The sequence below is a fragment of the Bos taurus genome, chromosome 17, assembly GCF_002263795.3.
Source record: "Bos taurus isolate L1 Dominette 01449 registration number 42190680 breed Hereford chromosome 17, ARS-UCD2.0, whole genome shotgun sequence".
Classification (NCBI taxonomy): Eukaryota; Metazoa; Chordata; class Mammalia; order Artiodactyla; family Bovidae; genus Bos; species Bos taurus.
The window spans coordinates 66,048,348-66,067,958 of NC_037344.1; the positions used below are offsets into that span (position 1 = coordinate 66,048,348).

The following is a 19,611-nucleotide window of genomic DNA, read 5'->3' on the forward strand; positions in this document are numbered from 1 at the left end:
GCAGGCAGATTCTTTACTACTGCACCGCCTGGGAAGCCCTAAATACATCACATCTTTATCCATTCTTCTGCTGATGGACGTTTCGATTGCTTCCATGTCTTAGCTATTGTAAACAATGCTACCTGTGTCTTTTTGAACTAGACTTTTCTCCAGACGTATGCTCAGGGAGTGGGATTGCTGGGTCCCATGGTAACTCCATATTTAGTTTTTTTTAAGGAACCTCCATGCTGCTCCATAGCGGCTGTCCCAATTGACATTCCCACCAACAGGGTAGGAGGGCTTCCTTTTCTCCACCCCCTTTCCAGCATTTATTATTGGTAGCCTTTTTGATGACAGTAATTCTGACTGGTGTGAGGTGGTCCCTTATAGTTTTGATTTGCATTTCTCTAATAATTAGCGATGTGAAGCATGTTTTTCGTGTGCCTCTTGGCTCTCAGTACATCTTCTTTGCTGGCTGGATTTTAGAATCACCTGTGGAACTTTAAAAAGAATGCTCTGGGGGACTGATTAAAATACCTTAGCGGGCAGAGCCAGCTCACTGAATAACCCAGGGTGATTCTCGTATGAAGCCGGGCGAGAACAGCTGGACACAGCTCCCTCTCCTCTTCCTGCTGGCCGTATCGTCCTTTGCTTCCAGGTCCTAGAATTTGTCCTTTGTCACTTTCTATCTCCCCAGGGCCAGGAACAGTGACAGGCACATAGAAAGTGCTCAGTGAATTATTTTGTTATATTCATTAATCCGTTCATTTATGAAAGAAAATTCCAGGGAAAATTTGTGGGCGAGGAGTCTTCTGAGTTGCCACTGCCCCCTGCTGGCCACTCTGCTGCACTGCAGATAACACTCAGGAGTCAGGGAAACGGCTTCCCTGGGTTCCCTGGTTCATCTGAAGGCTCAGCACGGGAAGGAGGCGCTTTCCAGCTTGCGTGGTTAATGGAAGGACTCAGTTCCTTGCCGCCGTCACCCTCAGTTCCTTGCTACATGGCCAGTTGTTGCTCTGAAGACAAGAGTGCGCTAGCAAGACAAAACCACAGTCTTCGGTTACATCCTCACAGAAGTGACAGCGTTTCTTCCTGTGAGTTTATTGGTTGGAAGTGAGTCACAGGTCCTGCTACGAAGAGCATTAATGTGGCAGGTGAAGATTGTTGAGGTCTGTCTTAGCCTTTCCACTGCACTCTCCTCTAGATAGGAAGGGGAAGGGCATTTCGGACAGAGGGATCAGCATCAACCCACCTAGCACAATATGGCCAATTCATTGTAAAGCCAGGAACCAGCCAAGAGGAGGGCAAGAAGCCGACGCACAAAGCTGTGACAGCCCAGCCAGGAGAACCTGCCTCTTCCCCCAGTGGAACAGAATCACCAGCTATGAAATAATAAAAGACCGCCTACTCCATGTTCTAAGCTGAGGGCCTGAAGAGTCAGGTTGATGACAAGCTGGCGAATAATACCTCTAAGTTGTAGAAATCACTCAGATATTACAGGAATCCTTCAGGTAAAAGAGACAGCATGTCATCTCTTCTGAGAAGTTTCGCTAATCAAGTGAGCACTGAAAGCTGTTGAAAGAAGCCAGTTTCTCTGAAACATGGATGGCAAGTGCAGCTGTGATGTGTAAAGGCCTGGGTCTTTGTAGAGCAAAGCAAGATCCAGGAGGAAAGAAATGTTTTAGGATTTGGCATGGAGAAACTGAAACCTTGGTTCTCTGTGCGAATGCAAAGGGGTACTGCTCCTGTCAAAAACAGAATGGAGGTTCCTCAAAAAGTTAAACCTAGAATTACTATACAGTCTAGAAATCCCACTTCTGGGTATATACCCACAGAATTGAAGGCAGTGTCTCAAAGAGGGGTTTGCACACCCGTGTTTGTATAACAGCATTATCTCAAAGTAGCCAAAAGGGAAAGCCATCCAAGTGTCCATTGATGGCTGAATGAATAAGCAAGATGTGGTCTCTCTATACAATGGAATATTCACTTCAGTTCAGTCATTCAGTCGTGTCCAACTCTACAACCCCGTGGACTGCAGCACGCCAGGCCCCTCTGTCCATCACCAACTCCCAGAGTTTACTCAAACTCATGTCCATTGAGTTGGTGATGCCATCCAACCATCTCATCCTCTGTCATCCCCTTCTCCTGCCCTCAATATTTCCCAGCATCAGGGTCTTTTCCAATGAGTCAGTTCTTCACATCAGGTGGCCAAAGTATTGGAGTTTCAGCTTCAGCATCAGTCCTTCCTATGAATATGCAAGACTAATTCCCTTTAGGATGGACTAGTTGGATCTCCTTGCAGTCCAAGGGACTCTCAAGAGTCTTCTCCAACACCACATTTCAAAAACATCAATTCTTTGGCGCTCAGCGTTCTTTATACTCCAACTTTCACATCCATACACGACTACTGGAAAAACCATAGCCTTGACTAGACGGACCTTTGTTGGCAAAGTAATGTCTATGCTTTTTAATATGCTGTCTAGGTTGGTCACAACTTTCCTTCCAAGGAGTAAGCATCATTTAAGCATCATATTCCATGGAATATGACTCAGCCTTAAAAAGAAAGAAGATTCTGACATATGCTACAGCATGGATGACTCTTGAGGAAATCATGCTAAGTGCAATAAGCTAGTCACAAAAAGACAAACGCAGTGTGATTCCAGTTACATAATGTTCCTAGAATAGTCAAAGTCACGGAGACAGAAAGTAGAATGGTGGTTGCCAAGGGCTGGTTGGGAACGGCGATGGGGCGTCAGTGTTAGATGGGGACGGTTTCCATTTGGGAAGATGAAGAGTTCTGGACATTGCACAACAGTAGGAATGTATTTGACACTCCTCAACTGTGCACTTAAAATGGTTAAGATGGTCCATGTTATATTGTGGATTTTACCACAGTTTAATTTTTTAAATAATAAACGTGTTTTAATGTTTCAGGATTTGTAGTCTTGTATGCAGAGCAATTTTCACTGGGTGTCCATTCCATCCAGGTGCTGAAAAGGAACTATATCACACGCTGGCCCTGGAATGGGTTAAACCAGCAGTTCAACTCTCCAATAATTCTTAAGCTAGTAGGCATCATTTATGATGCTCCTATTGTATCTCTTGAGGTCATTTATGCTGCTTCTACTGTATACCAGGCCCTGAGCTTCAAGTATGCTTTAACAGGGTTCAGGCATGCCTTAACAGGCTCATCTCAAGTGAAAGAGACTGTTATTAAATACAGTACAGCGTAGGCAGTGTTGTGGTGGAGGAAGAACCCCCAAGAGACCAGTGACTCAATTAGGGGTAGGGGGCATCAGGGAGGACTTCCTGGAGGAGGAGACATGAGGACTGCGTGTTGAAAGACAAGACTTACCCAGACTGGTTGAGCAGGTGAGGTGCAAGTTGAGAAGAAAGAGGAAGAGTTCATAATTTACTGAGTACCTACATTTCAAGGGCATGCTAAGCACTTGTACACGTTATCTTATTGAATCTTCCAAATCCCTGTGAGATAGGTACTGCTACTATTTTACCATTGAGAAAGCTGAGGCTCAGAGAGGTTGTGGCCCATGCTGGAGGTCACACAGCTAGCGAGCAGCAGAACCCAGATTTTTAACCCAGATTCCACAGCTTAGTACACTCTGCTGTGCCCACATGTAACCCAGGCCCAGAGGTGGGAGAGGGAAAGGTGAATTCGAGACAGTTCAGTGCGAGGCGGGGTTGCAAAGAAATGAGGCTGCAGAGCCTGGCCTCAGATCACACGCGCTCAGAATGGGAGGCCCCAAAGGTTCGCGTCATCTCATCAGAGCTCCTTTTGGCTTGCGCTTCAGCGGAGGAGTCCCTGGCCTGTGACAACCCAGGGTTGCCGGAGAACGGGTACCAGATCCTCTACAAACGACTCTACCTGCCTGGAGAGTCCCTCACCTTCATGTGCTACGAGGGCTTCGAGCTGATGGGCGAAGTGACCATTCGCTGCATCCTGGGACAGCCATCGCACTGGAACGGGCCGCTGCCCGTCTGCAAAGGTAAAGAACCCCGCCCCCTCCCAGGGTCATGGGGACCGAGGGACCCAGAGTTGCCGGGACTGACTTGCAGTGACTCTAAATTTGCTTTAAAAAGCCGAGCTACTTTCGCTACAACTAAGACACCACCGTTATTTTCTGCACCGCTGAGAAAGGAAATGGCTACCAATTAAACCATGACACCGTGCCTTCTCCGTGCTTAGCATTTATGTTTGTACTTCCTAAATGAGCTTTGATTTCTATCATAAAGGAGAGGCTGCCTGTTCGTGACTCCTGCTTGGACAGCATGGCTTAAACATTTCCTGCCGCCTTCAGCCCCTTCTCACAACCACCTGTTTCCCGAGGGTGATGGGTATTCCCCTGTCATCTCTGGGGTGTTCTCCCGAGATGCTCACCCCCATCTCCGAAGGCTATTGATCCTGGACTGAAGGCTGCAGAGGCACAGGCATCGTGAGCGCCACCTGGTGGCACTGATTGTAACTCCCGTGTGATTGATTGTAAGACACCCCCGTCTCCGAGATGGGCAAAAGAGGGGAAATGTATTTTAGAATCAGTGAACTCTTTCTAATCATTGAAATTAAGTTATGACGCACCTAATGAGATTTGGGTCCACTTATTCGCATCTTTGAGGTGTGACGTTCTTAATCGTATCCTAAATACATTCAATGCTGTAGGCAAGTGGATTTAACCTTTTAAAATATTAATACCGTTTTTTAGAATCAGGCAGAAATCCTCTGAATTCTCTCCCCAGGGGAAGAGAGACATACAGTTCTACGTTTCTCCTTGGGGGCCCATAACTTCAGCAGATCCCCAAATGCCTGTTAATGAAGTTCGGCATTAGGGCTTAAAAATACTTTCCCGGCCAGAATTTCCACTTCCTGGTATGGGCACAGAGTAAGTGAAAACAGGTATTCAGACCAACACTGGTACAAACGACCAGCGCAGCGTTATTCACAAAAGATGAAAACACCCCAAGTGTCCATCTGCTGATGAATGGATAAGCAGAATGTGGCATATTCATATAAGGGAACACTGTTCAGTCATAAGAAGGAATGAAATACGAATCTGTGCTACAGTGTGGATGAACCTTCAAGAAGTTATTCTCAGTGAAAGAACCAGACACAGAAGGTCACGTAGTGTAGACTCAGTCGGAGGGAAATACCCAGAATAAGTCAATCCACAGAGATGGGACTGGTATTAGTTATGCCCCAGGGACTGGGGGGAGGGAGAGGTAACTGCTTAATTGATACTGAATTTCTGTTTGAGATGAGGAAAAGGTGTTAGAACTAAATAGAGGTGATGGTTGTACAGCACTGAATGTCATCAGTGCCCCCTGAATTGGACACAGAATTCAAATGGTTAATTTTATGTGAATTTTACCCATATAAAAAAGATTTTCCCCAAATCACCTCATGGAGGCCGCATGACTCTACTCTGAGATCGGTGAGCCATTTCACAAATGGGGACAGAGAGGCTCAGAGAGGTTAAGTGACTTTCCCTAAACCACACAGCTGGTAACGAGATAAGCTTAGGATTTGCACCCACCTCTGCTAATGGTGAATTCCTTGCCTTTGAAACCCCGCCAGGTTTGAGTTGGTCCTGGCCCCTCAGTTGTGACAGACTGCCCACCAGGAAAGACACTGCCTTGGGAGATAATTGCCTTTGTCTCTCTGCTCCATTGCCACTCTTGAGACCTACCCCACCAGCTCTGTAAGGAAATAATAAATCACTTCCTCTTCCCCAAATAAGTGAGGTTCATCGCTTATGGTCTAGAGTTGGAGGAATGACTGAGCACCAATATAAAGCCACCCCCTGGGACTGAGGGACCCCAGGCTCCAGCCTGGCTCTGCCCTGGACCACCTGTATGGCCTTGGGGAAGCCCCGCTCCCCGCCACCTCCGACCTTGGTTTCCCTTTGTGTGAGATAACTGGGTAAGCCCAGGTCAGGGCTTCTAAGGGAGATCAGTCCTGAGTGTTCATTGGAAGGACTGATGCTGAAGCTGAAGCTCTAATACTTTGGCCACCTGATGCAAAGAGCTGACTCATCTGAAAAGACCCTGATGCTGGGAAAGACTGAAGGCGGGAGGAGAAGGGCACGATAGAGGATGAGATGGTTGGATGGCATCACCAACTCAATGGAGATGAGTTTGAGTAAACTCCTGGAGCTGGTGATGGACAGGGAGGCCTGGCATGCTGTGGTCCATGGGGTCGCGAAGAGTGGGACACAACTGAGCGACTCAACTGGACTGAACTGAGGTCAGGGCTTCTAAGGGAGAGTCAGTGGCTGGGTCAGCAGCTTCAGAATCCTGGAGTTTCAGACATGCACCCCCAAACATGCCACACGGCAGGTCCAGAAAAGAGTCCAAGAAGCTGCTTTTTGGCATGTGTTCCCCCCACCCCCAACAAGGCCACTGATCACACTTGGCTCCACATCTCCTTCCATTTCTAAGGTTTCATGGAAGCTTACGTGCCCCCTCCCCCAGACACACAGTCAAGGCCCCATTCATGTCTTGGGTGGAAAACATCTACCTAAATCCTTCCATTTTCCTAAAGCCCTGGCTCCAGAGATGGCTGGAGTCAGTGAATGAGTTAGTACACTATTTTTTCAGCTGGTTTTGTTATCATCACTTGGTAATGATGGAAGTCAGAGTCACTTTGACCAAAGCTCTAATTAGGAAGCCTTGGTATTAGGTATGACGTGAGGCTCGCTGAGCCTTTGGGGTGGGTCACCGCTTCTCATTACCTTATCATACAATCTTTTCATCAAGGCCCTTCACTCTGGGGGTTTCCATCCTTGAACCCCACCTGTGTGGGTATATTTTTTAAAGATTTTTTTTGATGTAGACCATTTTTAAAGTCTCTATTGAGTTTGTTACAGTCTTGTTCCTGTTCTATGTTTTCGCCTTTGGGCCACAGGGCACGCGGGATCTTAGCTCACCAGCCAGGGATCGAACCTGCAACCCCTACATTGTAAGGTGAAGTTTTAACCACTGGACCACCAGGGAAATCCCTGTGTGGGTATATTTTTGTGCTCAGTTATCATGATGACTTAGATGCCAAAGCATGAAGATGCCAGCCTCCAGCATCCTCAACCTCCAAAGAAGTTGCACAGTGAATAAACAAAGTCCAGAGAGTTCCAGTCTAAGGCAATAAATGAATGAAAATATGGCATATAAACCTTATATTCCAAATCAATACAAAATAACAGTGAAATTAGAAAGGTTCACATAAATGCATATTTCCAAGCAGGAGAACAGTGTCTCCCCTGGCTGGGCTGAGGACTGGAGATTTCTGCCTCACCCCTCACCATCCATCAGCCTTTGAAAACTGAAAAGTTTCAAAGTTTGAAAAACACTAAAGGGATCAGAACTATGTAGTTAAGGGCAGAGGCCGCAGGAAGCCAAGCAGGATCAAATCTTGCCTCCATCGCTTAGAAGCTGCGTGGTGTCAGAGAAATCACTTCCCTTCTCTGAACCTCTGTTTGCTCATCTGTTAGATGGAGATGATAATAGTAAGCACCCAATGGGATTAAGCACAAATATATATAAAGGTCTTGACGCCTGGTATCTGACACGTGGTGAGTCTTCAGTGATTTCTGCCCTGTTCCTTTCGTATGTCTCATCTTCTCTAAGGAACATAGGGAGGGAATGAGGCCAGGCATTCCCACTAATTCCAGAAGCCCAAGATTTCAAACAAACAGACAAATGCAGCACTAACTTCAGCAAAGCAGGGCATGGACTTATGCACTTAATCGGGGGGCAGGGGAGCACCAGGGGGGCGGGCAGGGGCACCTTCGTTTCATACAAGCAGAGTGAATTCACCCGACACCAACCAGTGCTCCAATTTTTCTCTTTCAGTTAATCAAGACAGCTTTGAACACGCCTTAGAAGGTGAGTCCCACGAAGAAAAACACCTCATTAACCAAGCTAAGAGCAGAAAGCAAGGGAAGGTCCTTATCCAGATGCTTAAAAAAAAAAAAAGCAAAAATTCTGCCTTCACATTGCTGAAGCTAATTTGAAAACAAATGATATTGTAAAGAAAAAAAAAATTGCATTTGCAATTTATGGTCCTAACCATGACCCGAAAGAGATCAGATGCCAGTTCTGTTCATGATGCCAAGCGGAAAACATCTGGGGGTCCACATGCCTGAGAAAGACACGCTCCTCTTGTCAAACTTTTCAACCATGTGGTGCTATTTGAGGAACTAAATCCAGGAACGCCTCACCTTTCATGCTGAGTAGACTCCTGGTTTCAGGAGGGAAACCTCTTCCCTAGGGGATGCTCTGCGACCTGGTTTTCCCTCCATCTTTTGCTTCCCCCAAATACAGCTATACCTGGGCAACCCCACCCCACCTCACCCCCGCCCCTTGTTTTTGTGTGTGTATGTTTCTGATTTTTGGCTGTGCTGAGTCTTTGTTGCTGCACGTGGGCTCTTTTTAGTTGCCGTGAGTGGAGGCTGCTCTCTGGTTGCGGGCACAGGCTTCTCACCCTGGTAGCTTCTCTTGCTGCGGGGCACAGGCTCTAGGGTGTGCAGGCTCAGTCTTACAGTCGTGGCACACGGGCTTTGTTGCCCGACGGCACGTGAGATCTTCCCAAACCCAAGATTGAACCCTGGCCCCTGCACTGGCAGGCAGATTCTTAACCAAGGGACTGCCGGGAAAGTCCCTGTTTTCTATTCTTTTGTTAGAAATTACCAAGCGAGACTTATTAATGAGGAACAGATGTTAAAAGTGATACAGGATTTTGTCTTCCCTTTTCAACCCCTCTCATACATAAAATGTTCTGTTCTGTATAACCTTTATCTAGTTTGGTCCAAAACCACTCAAGTCAGAAAATAATAATAATATTTTGTTTAAAAAAAAAGAAAAAGTTTTAGGGCTTCCCTGGTGGCTCCGTGGTAAAGAATCCACCTGCCAGTGCAGGAGACACAGGTTCAATTCCTGATCCAGGAAGATCCCACGTGCTACGGAGCAACCAAGCCTGTGCACCAGGACTACTGAAGATGGTGCTCCCTAAGCCCGTGCTCCACAGCAGGAGAAGCCACAGCAATGAGAAACCCACTCGCCGCAACTAGAGAAAAGTCTGTGCAGCAGTGAAGACCCAGCACAGCCAAAACAAATTAACTATCTTTTAAGTTTAACCAACTGGATGATTTCTAAATTATTTTTGGAGTCGCTTGTCTTTCTGACTATACGCAGTTCACTTAGAATCTGGGGCGGTAGGAATTACATGTCATGAGTTGCACTCTCTTGCAACAGATGACATTTTAATCTGAGCAGATGGAACTGGGGCTCAAGTGTGTACAGGAACAGAGCCTGTATTAGCCAGTCCGCTGGAAAAACAGGGCATTTATGCTCAACTCAGGCCCTTCCTTTGCTGTCTTCCAAGAACCTGTGAACCATGAGAACGTCTCAAACGCCTGGGGGCATGATGTTCAGAGGGCATGATGCCATTGTGATGTTCTGTGCTCACGCATTTATCATAGGTATTAAAATTGATTTTTCAGGCCCAAACAGTGGCAGTTAATGGATTATAGATTGGCATGCAGCCGAGCTCTGTTAGACGTGGCCACAGAGAATGGCAGAGAAAAACGGAGGTCAAGTGTCCAAAAGGGATGCGAGGCTTTGCTGGGAAAACACCCCCATCCCCCCTTCACCTCCACACTGAATTATCATTTTGTTGTTCAGTCGCTCAGTCGTGTCCAACTCTTCGCGCCCCATGGACTGCAGCACGCCAGGGTCCCCTTCCTTCACTATCTCCCAGAGTTTGCTCAAACTCCTGTCGTGGAGTCGATGATGCCGTCCAGCCATCTCGTCCTCCGTCAGTTCTGATAGTTCCTGTGATTTCTGCAGATTACTGGGAGATAGTGGGGGGCTCCAGGTGAGGCCGAGAGGGTTACCCGGGAGTGTGCAGCCGCGGCCTCTGAGAATCAAACCCGAGTTGGCACAGTTGGGGTGTCATGGGGCGTGTGGGTACCGCGCACTGACCTGACTGCCCAGCGCCCTCTGCTGGTGGGTCTGATTAAGCAGGTCTGGAGGGGACCTGCCATTCTAGACACAACCCTGTCTTCTCTTGAAGTCGAGCAAACCTGCCTTTCCAGTTAGCACGTTGTGAGTTTTCTCCAAGTCTTCCCTTGGATTCGGTTTTAACCAGATTGTAACTGTTAATCACCTCACCCCTCCCTAGAAGAAACGAATTGAAAGTGAAAGTCGCTGAGTCGTGTCGGACTCTGCAACCCCGTGGACTGTATAGTCCATGGAACTCTCCAGGCAAGAATACTGGAGTGGATGGCCTTTCCCTTCTCCAGGGGATCTTCCCAACCCAGGGACCAAACCCAGGTCTCCCACATTGCAGGCAGATTCTTTACCAGCTGAGCCATAAGGGAAGCCCAAGAATACTGGAGTGGGTAGCCTATCCCTTCTCCACGGGATCTTCCTGACCCAGGAATCGAACATGGGTCTGCTGTATTCCAGGCGGATTCTTTACCAACTGAGCCGAGTTAAAAGCGTGTAATTCTCCATGGTGTCCATGACCACCCCATCCAGGGTTGAGTCTGGGCTCTGTTGCAAAGGACCAGCCCCGTTTCCTCCAGTCTCCGCCTCTTCTCCCTTCTGGAGACAGCTCTCCAAGGAGGAAGGCTTTCACCCACTCCGGCATTAGCTCCTGGAGTAGGTGCAGGGCTGGGAGGGCGGGGCCCCGCGCTGGGCGCCGGGTACCCTCACCGGCTGTGTGTTCAGTAGCAGAAGCGGCAGCAGAGACATCTCTGGAAGGAGGAAACATGGCTCTGGCTATCTTCATCCCTGTCCTCATCATCTCCTTACTGCTGGGAGGAGCCTACATTTACATCACCAGGTACGGCGGGGCTCCGGGTGGGGATGGGGGCTCTCAACCCCCTCAATGACCAGCAAGCTGAGGTCTCCTTGTGCAGGAGAAGTCACTTCTGTCCCCTTGACCGCCTCTCTCCAGGTGCCGTTACTACTCCAACCTCCGCCTGCCTCTGATGTATTCCCACCCCTACAGCCAGATCACCGTGGAGACCGAGTTCGACAACCCCATCTACGAGACGGGGGTGAGTCGGTCTCCCTTCTCTCCCCGGGATCTCCCTCTTTGCTCTGAACTCGTGGACATCAAAACAAGAGGCTTAATTTCCTCTTGCTCACGATGCCGCTGACAGAAAGGCATGGCCAGTGGCTGATCCCCACCAAGACCCCAGAAGACTACTTGTGATTCTGCAGCATCACAGCCCTTCAAATTCACTGTGTGATGGTGTACAATTGTCTCCCAGTACTTGGGGGGCATAAACTTGACTTGTTCCTTGTCCCTGCTAACCTTCTCGCACTCCCACTTACTCTGAACTCCTGCGCTGGTTATTGATTGGTGTGTGACAATATTACTGCAAATTTAGGAACCTGAAAAGGCACCCATTTATTACTTCATAGATTGTGTAGGTAAGGAGTCCAGGAACAGCTTATGCAGGTCCTCTCCTCCAGGACTCACAGGCTGCAGTTAAGGTGTCAGTCGAGGCTACGTTCTCATCTGAGGCTTGACTGTGGAAGGATCACATCCAAGCTCACATGGATGCTGATGGCATCCAGTTCCTTGCAGGTTGTTGGACCGAGGGGCTCAGTTTCTTGTAGGCTGTCAACCTCAGTTCTTTTCCGTGTGTCCCTCTTGTAGAACGACTCACAACATAGCAGTTTGGTTTTTCAAAATCAGAGAGAGAGAGAGTCTCCTTGTAAGAGGAAGCCACAGTCCTATAAAATATAAAATACAGACGTGACATCCTAACACCTTTTCTGTACTCTGTTGCTTAGAAGCAAGTCATAGGTTGTGTCCACAGTTAAGGGGAAGGGATCATACAAGCATGTGAAAGCCAGGCGGATGGGGATCATGAGGACCACCTTGGAGTCTTCCCACCACAGTCTCATCTACCATGAAACACAGACAGAATTGCTTATCTGTGTTGACCCAGTGGGAAATACAGACTTCCATTAAAGCATATGACAGCAACCCCTTCCAGGTCCAAGTCTCTGACTCCTGTATCTCCCTTCTCTGCCCTGGGAGCCTGGAGTGTATCACACACACTCAGTGAATATTGGAGAAATGGAACTGATTGCTGCCTACATGTTGTGGTCATTTTAGATTTGCCACTGGTAAGACAAAGTCATATGTTATTTTACACATATGTAGCTTGTTTCTGAATCCTCAAAGAAGGTCAAGCTGACGAAAAATAGTACTTTGGAAAGTAGACCTTATTAAGACTCATGTGTATCATTATGTGTATTAGACTTTTGTGTATCAGTCACCTAGAACTATGATAATGCTGAGTAACAAACAGCCCCTAAAGTCAGTCGCTCAAACCAAAAAGCGTTAATTTGCTCATCGATCCATGGGACAATGTTTTTGGCTAGTTTCAGCTGGGCAATAGTCCTGGTTCAGCAGCCCTCACGTACACATCTGGGACTGGCTTGTTGGCCAGTGACCCAACTCTGCTGTCCAGAACTCTCATCTTCTCATCAGCATCTTGATCGTGCCAGAGGCCATCAAGGCATGTTCCGCTTATGTTGATGGCAGAAGGGCAGACACAGGCAGAAACACACATGTACTCTTTAAGCCCCACTTTACCATAACCCACTGGCAAAAGCAGGTCAAGGCCAGAGCCAAGAGCACTGCAAAGTCCTCTGTCCAGTGCTGGGTACAGGGAGGAGTGGAGATCCAGAACCATGCCAGGAGTCCCTCTGCCACACAAGGGGTCACCAGATCTGTGCTCCGCTTTCTCACAGGAAACCAGAGAGTACGAAGTTTCCATCTAGAGAGAGCTCCACGTGGGACGGGAACGTACAAATACGAACGCAGCTACAACCTCCTTGAGAGACCCATCTAGAGACCATGTGGCATTTGATGGAAACCCCGGAGTGTCAGCTGGCTTTTCTTTAGACTCTTTACTGGAGACTTACTGTTTTCTTCGCTGTATTTATTATATTTAAAATCGAGTTTAGGTGTGTGGTTGGATGTATAGCAGCTGCAGCCAAATTCGTGGCACGGCCTCAGTCGTGAAGGCGGGTGGAGGACCTGTAAAACGGCAAACGCAGCAGCTGAGGGAAGAGGGGAAAAAAACAGAACGCAACAGGCTGTCTCTCCCATAAGCAACTACGGCTGCATCAGATTGCATGCATCTTCAGGATCCATGCCCATGGTGTTTTCGTACAAATCTAAGGTTAGGTTGGAAAGGGGTATTTCTTGTTGAATTAACTGGGGTTGGAATTTGGCACGGAGACTTAAACAGCTCTGCTCCAAAATCAGTCTGCATCCATCCTTCCGATTTCCCGGGCTTCTCAAAGGATTCGCCCCAGCTTCTTCCCCCCGGCCCCTCTGAGGGCAGCAAAGTTGTGACATGAACATTCTCTTTCACCACCCCAGCCTCCCTGGCTGCTGGCAAACTAAGAAAATGTTTTCTTTCTATAAAGGTGACAGATGACAAAGGAAAGTTTTCAGAGAAGATGAGCGATTTGAATTCCAGTGAAGAACTGGATGAGGGGGATCGCTGGGTAAGGGAATGGAGTGGATAAAATGTTCTTTTCCGTGACACTCTTCCAATGATGAAAGAGCAGGTAATTTATGCCCCCAGGGCCAGCAATCACTGTGTTCAGCAAGGCCACCCTCAAGCTGTGATGATTGATCTGCATGCTTTGGAGGCATGAGGAATGTTGCCTGTATAGTTAAAAGGGTATAGGGTTGCATAGGAGGAATCCAGAGATGAGCTCTGATGCCCTCCCGGGATGCTGGAACGCCAGAGCCCTTAAAATAGTGGAGATTCAAGCAAGGTGGCACCTTCAGAAGACCCTTACATTTAAGTATTTTGGAGGGAGGGTCCCATAGGAAGAAACTGCTTTTCTGTTCTCTGAAGCTCTAGCCAGATGTTGAATGGTGGTGTGAATGCTTGACCATGGAGGTGCTTAGAAATAGGAAAGGGGATTTAAAACCTCCATGGCATCCCATCATACTATTTGCACTCCAATGAGGAGGGAAGGAGAAGTTTCAGGCCGGGAAGGGCTTCTCAGCAGCTCATTAATCCTGTGAGCATCCTGGTATTTTATCAGGGTCCTTTGCCCCACCCCAATAGGACTGGTGAGCATGTGATTATCTGGAAGATGTTTTTTTCTAAATATAGGTGTAAAGAGAAGGCAAGGGGTAAGGATGCTCGGAAGTAATAGCCCATGTGAGGCTAGTTCATCTCCCAAGTGATGGCTGATGGCTCAGAGAGGTGCACCAGCCTGGTGGTTTGGGGGTCCTCTCTGGCACCTTCTCATGCTCTCTAGAATTGTTTTAAATCAGCCGGTTTTCAAACATTGAAAGGCTTTTCAGGCTGCCCTGCCTTTGGGGCAATGGCCTGGAGTCCACGTCTTGGACGCTTGCTTAGAAAGCCTCTGGAACAGAATAGAGCAGTTGGCTTTGCAGACACACAGACACATACACCCTCCTCCCAGCAGAACCGTGGTCCTCAGTCTCGGGGGGTCTGAGGCCCACTATATTTTCCTTCTGCCAGAAAAGGATCCTGCACACTTGCTCCTTCCAGCATGCACTCATGATGCACAGCAAGAGGCCATAAAACGCTGCCTTCCATCCGCCCAGAGTCCACCCCATTCTATGAAAGAACCAGAGGAGAAATGTTCCAGACTGTTAGTGAGCAATGTCATGTCTGGAGAAACAGCAGCAATGCAAATAATGCAAACCCTTTTTAAAAAAAAAAAAGGCAGAATCCAGTCGTTGCTTTGATATCTATTTGTGGCTGATTTAGCCCTAACCCTGGGTCATCCAGAATGAAGAAGTCTATTAATGACATTTAATATTAGAACAGACTATGGTTACATGAACACTAAACATTTGCCTTTCGTACAGACTGACAAAAAATAAAATCTTCATTCTAACCCCGTTCCCTAAAACTGGCCAAGCTATGGCCTAGGCTTTCTTACTGGCTGTTGGAAAGAGTAGAGAGGTGGAGTTTTGTTTTCTTTTTTTTTTTTTAAGGATTCCAATGTATCAGTTCTGTCTTAGTAGTACAGCTCCTGTAACCATGTTTTAAAAGTTTGTTTAAGCCAAAAGTTGGATCATGCAAGCTTAACAAGGTATAGTGTGATTGAAGGACAGGTTGGTGTCTATTTTTCTTTCTCAAATATCTGAATGTGTCTTTGTAATATGTAAAGGTGAAACAAATCATGATAATCATGCCAAAAATTTACCAGGCATCTCACTTCAGCTCCTGTCATGTCTGTTTTTCTAAGATCAATGTTAAAATCTGCTGGGATTAAATATTTTTGAATAGGCTACAATCCTGAGAAACTCGAGAACGGACTGAACCGTCCTACAAGCTACCCTTTGTAAAACATCGGGGAAATACGTTTACAGAGATTTCGAGCTTCAAAGAATGCATGTGATGGTGTGTATTACATGCTAATTCGTATAAGCTGTATCTGCCAGCTACCACCTTGTGCTTTAAAAGGCACACACTCAATCCTCTTCAGCTTGGAACTCATCCTTCTGCTTTTTTCAGGGGTAGAGGGTAGAATTATTTAGCCAACATAAGTATTCCGGTCGCTACTTGATGGCCATCCTTACTTAGTTCCACAGACATGCTTTAAAAAATGATCTTTTGAAGCCAGCTCCTTGGAGAGCCTGCAGAACCTCAGGCTGATGGCTTTGGAAACTGCCAAACAGCCCAGCAAGAAACAAAGTGGCTGCGTGACCCAAATGGTTGTATACGTGGATGGGACTTGGCAAACACATGGGTAGATTGAGGCTGAGTGTGAGCCTTGGTAAAAATGACTTTTTCTTTAGGGTCAACCCAAAGGGTCTGACTTTCCTATGCTTTTTGAGGTCACTGGGTCATTTGAGGTCAGGTTTTATTGAGTTGTTTAGAGCCCCCAAAGGTAGGTAGGCTTTCTCCTGGGGAGTTTTCATTTCCATTTTTTTGCCCAAATTAAATGCAAAACAAAATTTCTAAGCTAAAATAATGAAGTCATTTTCCACTTTGTATATATTGATGCTAATAAAACAAACGAAAAAGAGTCAAAGCTATGGGGGTTTTGTTATAAACACTCCAGGATGGCACCGAGGGAACTGTTTCCTGCTTCTGGGGATTTGACTGGGCTGACACATACTGACACTTTGATGCCAAGGCAGGACTGCCAGCTCGGGAATGGTTCTGGGAAAGTGCAGAACAGTGTGTCCACTGCCGTCATCAGACACACCACCATCCAGGACATACCAGTAGCATCCATGTCCAAGAGCAGGAGAACAGAGATGTTCTACCTCAAGCCCAGCAAATTCTCCATCCTCCACCTTTTGTTCTCTGTGGATTGGAAGATGCCCACCTGCCTAGGTGGGGGTGATCTTTGTAACTCAGTTTCCCAATTCAAATGCTAATCTTTAGGGGAGACACCCTTACAGACTCACCCCTTAGCCTTAGCTGAGCACCCCTTAGCCCAGTAAAGTTGACACATACAATTAACCATCACTAGCATGTCTCCATTTGACAAAGCGATGCTCCAAGTGGTACCCAGAAGAAAGTAGAGAAATCCTGATAGATGACTGCAAGCCACGATTCGTGCCAAGAATGACAAGTGCCGGGAGGAGCCAGGTGCGGAGGGGGATTGGGGGTGAGCGATCAAGGAGGTGATTTTAGAGGAATAGAGCCATACCGGGCTGCTGGGGAATCCTCGGGGCAGAGGGAGGCCTATGGGAGTTTGTCCTCTTTGAAGGACAAGGCCAGTGTGGCTGGAAGGTGGAGCGAGGGGGTTGCTTGGTGGGAGAGGGGCGGAGAGGGTGCAAGGGGACAGACCCCAAGCAGGGAGACAGGACTGGACTCTGTTTAATGTTCTCTCCGGCGGCCACGTAGGGAATCGAATCCAAAGCTTAAGTAATTCTCAAGGATTAGGGGAACAGGGTCTCCAAGGTCGCTCTAGATCTCAGGGACAACTCACAACAAATGGAGACACGGCTGGGGAGGCACGTGCGGTAGCATCCCTGTGGTGGTGGGGGCGTGCTCCTTCCTCGCAGCTGTCCAATCATCTTCCGCGATGAAACGAAGGGGCGGGGCTTCTGATAGGTCCTCCGGGGAGAACCTTCCTAGGGGGCGGGGCCGCTGGCGGGACCAGGGTGGGGCTGACTCACCCATAGGCCTGTCACTCAATCAGTCCTGGAACGGAGACGAGGAGGAAGGACAGACAAGATAAAGAAGACAAGGTAGTGTGCCTAGGATACTTTCGGAAACCGAGAGTCTGTTTCCCAGGCCCGACTGCCTGCAGGTTTAGAACAGTAGTGGAGAGACAAGAACTCTCCCTGAGACTGGAACCCACCCGCACCAGTAAATGCGCTTCAAACTGAGCAGTACGGGCTGCCTTGGGCCAGAAGCAAGATAACCCTAAGGCAGTGACCAGTGAGACCCCTCCCAGGATAGTACAGCAACAATAACCATTATAGTCCTAGTCACTAGCATTTGTTGACTGCGTGCCGTTTCGTTTTTTCCTACATTTTAAATTTGTTGTTGTTCAGTCGCTCAGTCCTGTCCGACTCTTTAGTGATCCCATGGGCCGTAGCCCGACAGCCTCCTCTGTCCATGGGATTTGACGGGCAAGAACACTGGAGTGGGTTGCCACTTCCTTCTGCAGGGGATCTTCCCCACCCAGGAATCGAACCTGCATCTCCTGCATTGATAGGCAGATTCTTTACTACTGAACCACCAGGGAAGCCCTCTCTCTTTTGGGTTTGCTAGTTATTTGATGCCCTTTAATCTCTCATTTGGGCTCTACTCTTAGTAAAATTATTGTCATTACAGATGTGGCGCCTGAGGCTCAGAGAGGCCAAGTCACTCGCCCAAGTCCACACAGCTTGTCCACGAGGAAAGGAACACAGGAGGTCCGGCTCCTGGTCCATGTCCAGGGTAGGAATGCCTGCAGGCCAGCCTGAGCAGTGCTGCTCCCTCCTGGAGCACCCAGAACCCAAGCAGGCTTTTATCCCATGGACCCCCTGAATGCAGTGTCAGCCTCTCTTGGCTTTGTCCCAGGAGGTGTTTGGCTGGACTCAGCAGTGGTTAGGAGCTAGAGCTGAGTCTGAATCTTGACTCAATCAATGATAAGCAGCATATTGGGGTGAGGGACCCCAATAGGAAGGAGATGTCTTTCTACATCATTGTGAAGCTCCCTGGTATGGGGCTTCTACATCCCTGTGTGTGGGAGGAAAAAGTGATAGAATGTTGGGGCAGACACTGAAAGTCACCCTATCCAATGTCTGTTTCTCTGCTCTCTGCTAACAGAACTTCAGTTTTGCTCAGCAACAACAGCAGCCATGAGCCCATCTTCCAACAACAGGTCACGGTTGGTTTCAATTATGACAATCCTGTTACCCATTTCCCCAGCCTCCTTTGGTGTTAGGGTTGATCTTCTAACTCCTTCTGGTCAATGCGCATTAGCTGAAGTTGGCTGTGTGTGTGTGTGTGTGTGTGTGTGTGTGTTGCTGGGGAGGGAGAGTTGTCTACGAAAGTCTTTGCCTTCCTGGGAAGAGGGGACAGACTCAGCTGATACAGCACCAACATCCCTGCTCCCTGTTTCCTCCTTTCTGAACCTAGTCATGATGCTTCAGGACTTGAGTGTCCATCATGCAATGAAAGACTCCAGCATGAGGACAAAGGCAAGACACTAAGCATGGACAGATACTAAGTGGATAGAAAACTCTGGGCCTCTGATGGCGCCAACATCCACCTACCTGTCCCAAGAATAATAATGCTGGAAACCAGCTCCGTGAACACAGGTGATGGTTCTGTATGTTCAGAAACTGTATAAACAGAGAAAATATTTCACCCAAGCAGAACCTAAAAGCAAAGATAAGGTATGAATGCCACTTTCTGGAATGTTCTATCAATGTTTCAGCTCCTGTGCCCCCACCAACCTCCCATTCCAAGTCTCTCACCTCCCTCCGATGTCTTCCCTCTTCTCCCCATCTTTCTCTGTCCTTGTTATGAGTCTGTCCAAGATTTACTAACCTTCTGACCTAAAAGATGGCACAGGACAGAAAAAGTAGCTTTAATATGAATTTCATGGCTTACAAGTTTTAAAGACCTATTTTTTATTTCCTCACATTTCTAAGTTTTTATTTACATTCAACTAAGAAATACCCATTTTATTTATTTTTTAATGTACAACTTAAAAAAAACACACAATAAAAGTCCTTTATCTTTTTTTTTTTTTTGGCCACACCCTATGGCAGGCGGGGTCTTAGTTCCCCAACCAGGGGTCAAACCCGTGGCCCCCTGCATTGGGAGTGTAAAGTCTTAACCACTCAACCACCAGAAAGCCCCAGAAATTCCCATTTTAAGACAATGCTATTAATACTACTGTTGGCAACATTGTTGCCTGACACAGGCATTCTTAAGTATTTGTGAAGAAAGAATATCAACCAAAGTATGACTGGTTGCAAGGGTCTGGGTAGCTTTCCTCCACCAGGTGGCAACCTCCGCCTGGCTTTAGTTGAAGGTCTGCCTAATCCTAAAGGACAGGCACGCGTCACTGCCTGTGGGTCATTCCCTGTGGACAAAGTCATCCGATGAGATGCATTGTTTCTGATACAATGGTTTTCAA

At 47.6% G+C, this 19,611-nt stretch overlaps 1 protein-coding gene across 4 annotated transcripts in view; it reads left to right on the forward strand.

The window, feature by feature from the left end:
• SEZ6L (seizure related 6 homolog like) overlaps positions 1 to 16,044 on the forward strand; it is a 192,606-nt gene extending 176,562 nt beyond the window's left edge. For 2 of the 4 annotated variants that reach the window (XM_059876422.1, XM_059876425.1), the window contains exons 13-17: positions 3,789 to 3,983; positions 7,837 to 7,869; positions 10,717 to 10,831; positions 10,946 to 11,048; positions 12,763 to 16,044. In XM_059876422.1, coding sequence (XP_059732405.1) covers positions 3,789 to 3,983; positions 7,837 to 7,869; positions 10,717 to 10,831; positions 10,946 to 11,048; positions 12,763 to 12,792 — 476 coding nt within the window. In that variant the 3' untranslated portion in view covers positions 12,793 to 16,044. The remainder of the gene's footprint in view (positions 1 to 3,788; positions 3,984 to 7,836; positions 7,870 to 10,716; positions 10,832 to 10,945; positions 11,049 to 12,762) is intronic. The other 2 variants (XM_059876423.1, XM_059876424.1) reach the window with 2 other exon arrangements.
• The last annotated feature ends 3,567 nt before the right edge of the window (positions 16,045 to 19,611 follow it).